Source organism: Suillus bovinus (assembly GCF_016758785.1).
Source record: "Suillus bovinus strain UH-Sbo-P2 chromosome Unknown EDB93scaffold_45, whole genome shotgun sequence".
Lineage (NCBI taxonomy): Eukaryota > Fungi > Basidiomycota > Agaricomycetes > Boletales > Suillaceae > Suillus > Suillus bovinus.
Genome location: NW_024542101.1, coordinates 65300 through 74752, shown reverse-complemented (window position 1 = coordinate 74752; position 9453 = coordinate 65300). Strand labels below are relative to the sequence as shown.

Sequence of the window (9453 nt, the reverse complement as noted above, 5' to 3'; positions counted from 1 at the left end):
CACGAAAGGTATTTGTCGTAGAACGAATGAGAGGCCTAGAGTTGCAAAACGTTCCGACCAGTTTGTGAGAACACGACAACGACACAACATTAAAATAAGAAAACAACAGGAGAGCGTATGATTGAGTACAAAACGTAAAGAAATCTGTCAAGGGTATGTTTCCAGAGAGAAGCCGGTATGAAAGTATTTGAGCAGTGTTGCAAAATTTCTCATCCGTATTGTGTCACACTATGTCACACTGCCGCTTTGACTCTCCGACGGTCAAAACTGTTTCACAAGTGCCATCGGAGAAGCTGAATTTTTACAACTCCGAACAAAAGCTCACTCCTCCTGTCACGCTATGCATCTTGATAGTACAACATTTATATCTCCCAGCATATCTTAGTTCTCATGTTATAAAAATCAGGGCAGTGTTAAAAGGCAATGATCAATTTCTGGTAAAATTCCTGAATTTTTTGTGCATGTAATGGCTTCCCTCTGATGGAAAATACATGTTCTGAGGAGTAATTCGCTGCCGCAGACATTTCCTGTCCGTTTTTCATGGAATAAAAAAATTCATACAGCAATTTATGTATTAATCTTCCTCTAGAATCGTTGTGTGAAGAAAACGAGTGAAAGATGAGTGTGCTACATTGTGATTTGCAACTCCGGACCAACGATAGTATTTACTAATTTCAGATAGCTAATTACATTCCCACGACGGGCGACGTGAGCCACAAACACCGTTCTCTGGTCATCTTCGGTATAATTAGACACACAGCAGGCAACAAATCTTGTACATGTTAATAGAAGCTGGTATGAAGCCATGGAGTCGGTGTCACATCGCTAAAAACATATTCCCCCTGGCAGGTGGTATTCTGGTCGCCTTCCACTTCTGGACCCGACCAGATTGACCGAGTTAATTCCAGGCATCGCGATAACGCCTCCAGTGACCCTACCAGTGGTCCATGGTATAAAAGGCATCCGTTTGCGTGGCTAAATTACCGCGCTAAGCTGGCGTAGCGCTTCGTCGATCTTCCTTGCCCCACATGTCCGAGTCCATCCAGGAAGAGAAGAAGTCTGAATCCTTTACAGAAAATGTGGTCGCAGTGTCGAATGACAATGATAACTTCAAGCTGTTGTCTGCGGATGCGAGGAAGGCAGGAGAACGGGCACTCGTGCGCAAATTGGACAGCCGGTTGATGACTACTGCTGTAGTCATATACCTCTTGAACTACATTGATGTATGCAAATATCCATTTATGAACCTCAGCGTGCTTACTTGTGATATGCATAGCGTGTCGCTGTTACTGCTGCGCGGCTGCAGGGTTTAGAGCAAGATCTCGGATTGACAAGTGAGTAAAGTGGACTACCGTAGGATCCATGCTGAATCGATCCACTAGACGTTCAGTATGACTCCATTCTGGCTATTCTTTATGCCACTTATTGCCCGGCACAAGTGAGCATTCCTTCTGCACAAAACCATGCGATCTTACTTACAACATCTAATTTGCGACCAGATACCCTCAAACATGGTCAGTGTGCTATCGTTTATGAATGCAAGATTGATTTTGATTGTCGGCAGATTTTGAGCTATATTTTACGGTTGGTTGTGATTGCAAATACTTCGATCTGGGCGATACTAATGAAACGCAACTCAGACCATCATTCTATATCGGGGGATGCGTTGTTGGATGGGGCCTTACAAGTGCTTTGACTGGGGTAAGCTTTCTTGGGAAGTTGCAACTGCATCTCGTGCTTGCTAACCGCTGCACAGGTCACAACTAGTTTTTCGGGTATCATGGCTTGTCGTGTATTCATTGGTCTTCCTGAGGTAAAAATTTCCTTTTTAATAACCATGTGTAGTCTGAACGAGTGCGGCATTCCACAGGCTGCGTTCTATCCTGGTCTCATGTACCTGCTTTCGCGTTGGTATACCAGGAAGGTGAACCTGTTTTTAGAAGCATAAGTTGCCACTCATGCAATAAATTTTAGGAGCTCGCCGTGCGGTCCGCCTGGTTCTATTGTGGTCTTTTAATCTCCAATGCATTCGGAAGCGTGAGCTTGCTGTCTTCACGAGGACTATGACGCCTTCATAACGATCTTTTTTAGTTAATTGCAGCTGGAATTCTCGCAAAAATGCAAGGCGTACTGGGACTTGCGGCCTGGAGATGGTAAGACAAAGTCCTTATTCTCAGAAGCAGTGCCCTAACCAGAGTTTCCTATCGCAGGTTGTTCTACATAGAGGTATATGTTACACCACCCCCTGGATCTCTTATGCTAATCGGCTGCTTTCTCGGCATAGGGCGCTATCACCATGACCTTTGGCTTCTTGACCATGTGTGTTTTGCGACTTCCTATTCTTACTCAAAGTTGACACCCAAGGTCTTATCCAGGTGGCTTCTCCCAGATTATGTAAGCAGAGCATTTTTAGAACGAGTTTCGCCGGGTCTGACATGACACGACATAGCCCCACAACACTCGATGGCTTAACGCAGCGGAATGCCGCCTGGCTCAAGTTCGCCTTGCAGAAGATGCAGGGGAGGCCGACAGGGATTCCGACGACCTCACGTGAGTCCAGCTCGAGTTCCATCATTTCCTATCACTGACAAGGTGCTACTTCATCTCACTTTTGTTAATCGGCATCGTTCGGAACGTGACAGCGTTTACGATGGCTTGGTGCTGGCTATCAAGGACCCAAAGACCATCGTTTTCATGTTCATGTCCTGCTCACAACTTCTAGGTCTGAGTTACATCAACTTTTTCCCCACGTAAGTACATGGACACTCTTATGACTATTGCGCTGACATCGAGCGGGATAGCTTGACTCAAACGCTTGGTTTCGGCACTACTGTTACATTTTTGATGGCGGCGTAAGCATGACATCCTGTTGCTACATTCACAATTATGGCTTACCGCCGTCTGATTGCTAGTCCTCCATGGATATTCGCGTCAATCTGCTGCGTACTCGGCGCATGGCATGCAGGTACGTCTGATTCCTGGTAATATACACCACAATCATTTTGACAGAATGAATAGACAGGTCTGGAGAGCGATTCTTCCATATCACTGGCTGGATGTGGGTGGTCATTGTTGGATATATAATCTCTCTATCCACCATGGCTACGGGCGGGCGATACTTTTCCCTGTTCCTCATGACCACAGGATATTGTGGTAAGTTCTGATTAGAACGCTGAACGAAGCTTGACACATTTTCGAAAGGATTTGCCTTGACGTTGGCCTGGGTTTCAAACGCAATTCCTCGTCCACCAGCAAAACGCGCCGTAGCCATGGGTCTTGTCAATGGATTTGGAAACCTCGGCAATTTGTGAGGCCTCTATGATCAGTGTAATGTCGGATTGCTTACAGGATTTCATAGGATGGGCTCGTATGTTTGGAATCCTTCGTGGGGTCCTGAATACCATCAATCCATGATCATAGCGTTGTGCAGTCTCGTTTTGTCCATATCCCTGAGCCTCCGTAAGCAAAACAACAACTTCACTGCTCTGTTGTACTCACCTATTGATAGTAATGCGGTGGATGTTAATCAAAGAGAATAAGAACATGGATATGGAGGAGAAAAAGTTAATGGAGGGCCCTGGCCGCAAACGCATTGAAGAGGCTGCTAGATTGGAAGGGATTACATTCGAGGAGGCTATGAAAAGAAGGAAGAGCTTCAGATATCTGTATTGATATCTTTCACTTCGGACTACAGTTCTTTGGGGTCATTGACCCTATGTTGGACATTAACTTGTCGTAAGCCTACCAAGTCAAGTTTAATTTTTGTTGACTGGGTGGACGAGACAAATTTGTACTGTATCGATCTTTTATGAGAGATGCTCGAGTCATGTACAATAAATCTTCTGTGATGGTAGAAGTTGCACTATGTAACTTGATTGAACTTTGTGTTGAGTTTTCTCGTCTGTCGAAGTACAACTATGTAAAGAGTCAGATGTACAAACCCAAGGATAACGGCTAGGGTACATGAATTGTAAACTCCTCTAAAATATTAGTGCTTTCGGTCGATTTCAAAATATCAACAAGGCAATAATAAGGCTTTACAAACTTCAGCGTGACGGAACGAGGACAGGGACGATGAGAGAAACATCAGAGAGGCCTTCAATCCAAGGTGTTTGGGCAGGGGCCAGGTCAAATCCGTCAAGGATTGGCCTATGACCAGGTGCGTGCCGAAGGGAGCCTAAGGACTCCAACCCAAAGGCACAGGAAAGCATGACTGACGGGAGCCAGAGAGGCAAGCAGGGGACGAACGACGAGAAAAGGGCAAGCCAAGAAGGATGATTGAAGGGTCAGCAAGGTTTACAAGCGACGTAGGTCCCGTGACAGCGAATTATGAAGATGCTGTGCCAGAGCACGTGGCGGGGCATGGTTTTCGTGTAGGGCCATGTGCGTTTCGCTAAAGGTCATGCGTTTTTTGCTAAATGCCATGTGGTTTTCGCTTACCTCGCTTAAAGCTCGATTTGGAAACTCGCATGGCTGTCACGCGTCCGCTGCCCGTTAGGGCAGCACTCATTGAAAAACATTTATTATTTACGAAATTCAAATCATAATAAATTTAACTACATATTTAAGAAAAAAATTCAAGAAGAAAAGACAATTGAGAAATGAGAAATGGGAAATGAAAATGGGGAAAATTGGAGAACAGGAGAATGGAGAACAGGAAAACAGTGAAAAAGGGAAAACAGATGAATGGGAAAAATAGAAGAATGGGAAAACAGGAGACGTGGGAGGATGGGAGGAGGACAAGAGGATGGGAGGACAACAGAAGGACGGGAGGACAACAGGACGGGAGGACAACAGAAGGACGGGAGGACAACAGGACGGGAGGATGACAAGAGGATGACAGCAGGCAGTAAACCATAGGAGATGGGGCACAGAACACCAGACACAACAGCAGATGAGAAAATATATATATTCAATAGTATTTTGACTTTTGTCAAAATCCTGCTCAAAGTATGTAACTTATTTTGAAATTTTTATCACAACTCTGAATAAAATATAATTTATTTCAAACCCTGCAATGATTATTAAGACACCCAAAGTAGGATGAAGCCAAAGGCCAGGAAGCCAACAAAGAGCGTGAAGCGCTCTTTTTGCTTCCTGTGCCGAAGGCACAACGGGTGTGTGCTAGTAGATTATAGATCTACTCAAAGACCACATGGCGCTACGCGCCCCAAGCGAAAACCGCACGAGCGTCCGGTACTTCCCTCACCCATCCTCCCTTACTTTATAGACTAGCACACACCCGTTGTGCCTTCGGCACAGGAAGCAAAAAGAGCGCTTCACGCTCTTTGTTGGCTTCCTGGCCTTCGGCTTCATCCTACTTTGGGTGACTTAATAATTATTGCAGGTTTTGAAATAAATTATATTTTATTCACTGAGTTGTGATCAAAATTTCAAAATAAGTTACATACTTTGAGCAGTATTTTGACAAAAGTAAAAGTACAATTGAATATATGTATTTTCTCATCTACTGTTGTGTCTGGTGTTCTGTGCTCCATCCTCCCGTCCTGTTGTCCTCCTCCCGTCCTGTTGTCCTCCTCCCGTCCTGTTGTCCTCCTCCCGTCCTGTTGTCCTCCTCCCGTCCTGTTGTCCTCCTCCCGTCCTGTTGTCCTCCTCCCGTCCTGTTGTCCTCCTCCCGTCCTCTCGTCCTCCTCCCGTCCTCTCGTCCTCCTCCCGTCCTCTCGTCCTCCTCCCGTCCTCTCGTCCTCCTCCCGTCCTCTCGTCTCCTCCGTCCTCTCGTCCTCCTCGTCCTCCTCCCGTCCTCTCGTCCTCCTCCCGTCCTCTCGTCTCCTCCCGTCCTCTCGTCCTCCTCCCGTCCTCTCGTCCTCCTCGTCCTCTCGTCCTCCTCCGTCCTTCGTCCTCACTCGTCCAGTCCTCTCGTCCTCCTCCGTCCCTCGTCCTCCTCCCGTCCTGATCGTCACGCTCCCGTCCTCTCCCCTCCTTCCTCGCGTCCTCCCGTTTCCTCCTCGTCTCGTCCAGCACTCTCGTCCTCCTCCCTTTCGCTCTCGTCCTCCCCCTTTCCCCTTCTCTCATTCTCCATTCTCCTGTCTTTCCCCATTCTTCTATTTTCCTCTTCTGTTTTCCTGTTCTCTGTTCTCCTATTCTCCTATTTTCCCTATTTTCTCTGTTTTCCCATTTCTCTCATTCTCCTATTCTCCTTTCCCATTTCCCATTTCTCAATTGTCTTTTCTTAATATGTAGTTGAATTTATGTTTAATTTCATAAATAATAAATGTTTTTCAATGAGTGCTGCCCTAACGGGCAGCGGACGCGTGACAGCCATGCGAGTTTCCAAATCGAGCTTTAAGCGAGGTAAGCGAAAACCACATGGCGTTTAGCGAAAAACGCATGACCTTTAGCGAAACGCACATGGCCCTACGCGAAAACCACGCGAGCGTCCGGTACTTCCCTCCCCCATCCTCCCTTACTTTATAGATAGATAGATGCCCCCATTCTGCCAACAACCAGTTTTGCCAGTTCTACCAGTTGCAACTGCCCTGGCAAATAATAGTACTATTCAGTTATCCAGGTGGCATTGTCACGGACGGACACGTCGACTTGATCGCCGCTCCAAAACCAGCCATGAACAAAGAAGTGTTTCATTCACCCATCTGCCACGTTGGTAGAACATGGTCCGGCTAGTTCTACCAGCGCAACCATCTCAAAACAGTTCTACCCACAACACTGCGGGTCATGATATACTATCACCCGAGTTAGTCTTTGATTCAACCGGCCGAGTCCTCAAGTTGTCAATAGATTACTTAGGCTTCAAGCTCCTCTGACACGACAAACTATCGCTCACCGGGATATTATTGGACAGTCACACTGTATGTCTGAGAGTTAACACCTCATATCTCCGTTATTGAATTATTAATAACCGATAATCATTTGATAGCATCTTGTCAGCAAATTATCATTCACACATCTCACATCATCTTGCGCAGAACCATCATGTCTGGCAGCCTTTTTAGGATATACTCTGCATCACGGGTGCTGTGACAAGCCGTTGGAGCGTGTGTAACTTATCCGACTAAACGACCGTAGTAGGCCGCCTCCAGGGAGCATCAGAGCACTTAGCCATCTTCCTGCAATGTCGTAAGAAGAAAAACTTCAAGAAGTAAAACATTGGGTCGCCCTCCTATGGAAAGAATATAAAAGCTTGCAGATTGTTCGCTCAGCCCTTTCATCACCTATTCTTCCGCAAACTCCCTACAAACACTGCGACGATGGCCAACAAGGCAAAACTCGAGGCACTCCTGACTCTGATCAACACATCTGCACGAGATGCCATTGCGTTGTATGAGAAGTACGGTGATGTACCCGCCATAGACCAGACAGGACCCCACCCCTTGGACAATGCGGTCGACCAAGTGGCTTTAAAAAGTGCAATTCGTACTCTTGAAGGTGCTAGTGCCCAATTATGTACGACACTTGCCCCACCTTCCCATACCGCAATCAATGTGAGAACTTGAATGATATAATGCACTTTACTTTTGCTCATCAGATTGCACGCAGCTTGTTCAAGTGTATGATCATGCTTGCGTACGAGTAGTTGCTCGGGAAGGTGTTTCGGATATTCTTTTGAAGTACCCCAAGGGTATTCATGTCAATAAGCTCTCCAAAAAAATCAACATCGAGCCAAAGAAACTGGCCAGAATAATGCGCCTACTAGCCACGAAAGGTTGCTACAACGAAGGTGAGGAGTCACTCGTTCCCTGGTTTTATCTCTTCTCAGACTCCGCCAGTCGACACGGACGTTTTCGCCAACAACCGACTGTCCCTAATCCTACTCGACGAGAATCCTGTCAAACACATGATATTACTTCACGTGGAACTAATTTCCAAGGGAGCATCAGTTTTCTATGAGACGCTCAAGGATCCGAAGATCGCCTACTCGTATGACCCAACGGTTGCACCTGTGATGTACTCCATCGACAAAGATGGAATCGAAGGAACGGTCTTCGACTGGATGGCGCGGCATGTATGTTTTCAAACATTACTCGTCAGAAAGCCTTGCTTATGTGATTTCATTGCAGGACGGTCAACGCGAGGTAGGATTCTGGTCCCTTCGCACAATCACTCTGACATCTTTAGTAGTCCTATCATGTCTCGATGAGATCTCTGAACACCATTATGGGCTCCCTCGCTGTCCTGGCTCGTAAGTATTCAAGCACGCAACAGGGGTGATTTTGTGCTAACTTGACAATAGATTTCCCATTCGGAAAGTACTCGACAGTCGTTGATGTCGGAGGAGGTATCGGAGCATTTTCTCTACCTTTGGTTAAAACGCACAAAAACGTCAAAATCACAATCCAAGATCTTCCGGAGCATTAGTTCAAGCGAGAGACGTAAGTCAGTAGGACAATGTGCTTGTCACCAAATTGATGGGATCTAGATCTGGGCGAGAGATTGCCCTGAAGCCGTGGCAGAAGACAGAGTCGAATTCGAGGACTTGAACTTCTTCGAGCAAGTGCCCGTCAAGGGTAAAGATGTCTACTATGTAGGTGCTAAGCTCTGTAGGCGACAAGCTGCGAAGTTAACAGTGAGCGCAGCTCAGGAATATTATCCACGACTGGCCTGACAATGAATCTGCGCTCATTCTATCAAACGTTCGTAAGGCGCTCGGTCCAAACAGTCGGGTCCTCATCCGTATGTTAAACAAAGTATACTTATCGTCGAAAACTGACAAATTTTAGATGACTATGTGCTCCTCCAGCTCAGCCGGAAGCAGGCAGTAATAGAAGCTTCAGAGCTCGGAACTGTTTCGGCATGTCATATCTGCTGCTCTATGTTTATCTTTGTTCATCTCCGCACCTAGGCCCCTGAACCTCTTCTTGCAAACTTTGGTGTTGGAAGTATGCGTTCATACCAGCAAGACATGACTATGTTATTCGCACACAACGCAAGGGAGCGAACATTGCAAGATTCCCTCGCACTCGCGTGAGTAACGCTCGATTGCTGCCTTTGTTTCATCTAATTAGTTCGGAATAGCACTGCCGCCGGCCTGAAACTAGAGAAAGTCTGGGACCTTGCCGAATCATGCGTCTTGGAGTATTCTGCCGCATAATGTTTCGCGAGCTAATTCATGTTTTCATCCTTTGATGATTCAACGAAGATGATTCGTGCAGTACTCTACTTTGCTGAATACATTTATTCATTTTATTGTCACTTTAGACTGCTTGATACATGAGTATCGGTCACTGACCAAAATTCCATCGCTTCCTCAAGTCAGCTAAGAACCCAGTACGGCTTAACCTCATGGTTCGAGATAAATGGATTCTTTTATGTAGCTCGCCGCCATGTTCATTAGCTGACAGCTCTGTTGTTTCCAAATCCTCGTCATAGAAAGAGCGAATGCAAGAAGAAAAAATTCCATGAATATTCAGAAGGTTTGCAACACACGGGAGGACTCAGAAATATACTACACTTCTTGTCGCCTTTCGTGATCCTGAA

At 46.2% G+C, this 9453-nt stretch overlaps 3 protein-coding genes across 3 annotated transcripts; all 3 read left to right on the top strand.

Moving 5' to 3' along the window:
• Positions 1–918: 918 nt before the first annotated feature.
• Positions 919–3859, top strand: EDB93DRAFT_608961 (major facilitator superfamily domain-containing protein). Its single transcript, XM_041456854.1, has 21 exons — positions 919–1223; positions 1277–1334; positions 1383–1438; positions 1500–1514; positions 1565–1584; positions 1641–1701; positions 1757–1813; positions 1871–1924; positions 1975–2037; positions 2092–2153; positions 2211–2226; positions 2285–2319; positions 2376–2394; positions 2450–2550; positions 2643–2750; positions 2802–2852; positions 2913–2965; positions 3019–3153; positions 3202–3307; positions 3359–3459; positions 3509–3859. Exons 1-21 carry the CDS (start codon positions 1029–1031, stop codon positions 3670–3672), a joined length of 1530 nt encoding a protein of 509 aa, XP_041305723.1. The 5' UTR covers positions 919–1028; the 3' UTR covers positions 3673–3859.
• Positions 3860–5453: 1594 nt separating this feature from the next.
• Positions 5454–6194, top strand: EDB93DRAFT_1252298 (uncharacterized protein; the record flags this gene model as incomplete). Its single annotated transcript, XM_041453269.1, has 1 exon — positions 5454–6194. One exon carries the CDS (start codon positions 5454–5456, stop codon positions 6192–6194), a length of 741 nt encoding a protein of 246 aa, XP_041305722.1.
• Positions 6195–7226: 1032 nt separating this feature from the next.
• EDB93DRAFT_1293162 (S-adenosyl-L-methionine-dependent methyltransferase) lies at positions 7227–9349 on the top strand (the record flags this gene model as incomplete). The annotated part of the gene is made up of 12 exons (XM_041454585.1): positions 7227–7460; positions 7516–7696; positions 7746–7981; positions 8037–8051; positions 8098–8158; positions 8210–8254; positions 8335–8348; positions 8396–8500; positions 8553–8649; positions 8697–8761; positions 8819–8940; positions 8992–9349. The coding sequence occupies 12 exons, from the start codon at positions 7227–7229 to the stop codon at positions 9065–9067; spliced, it is 1251 nt and encodes a 416-aa protein (XP_041305721.1). The 3' UTR covers positions 9068–9349.
• Positions 9350–9453: the final 104 nt, after the last annotated feature.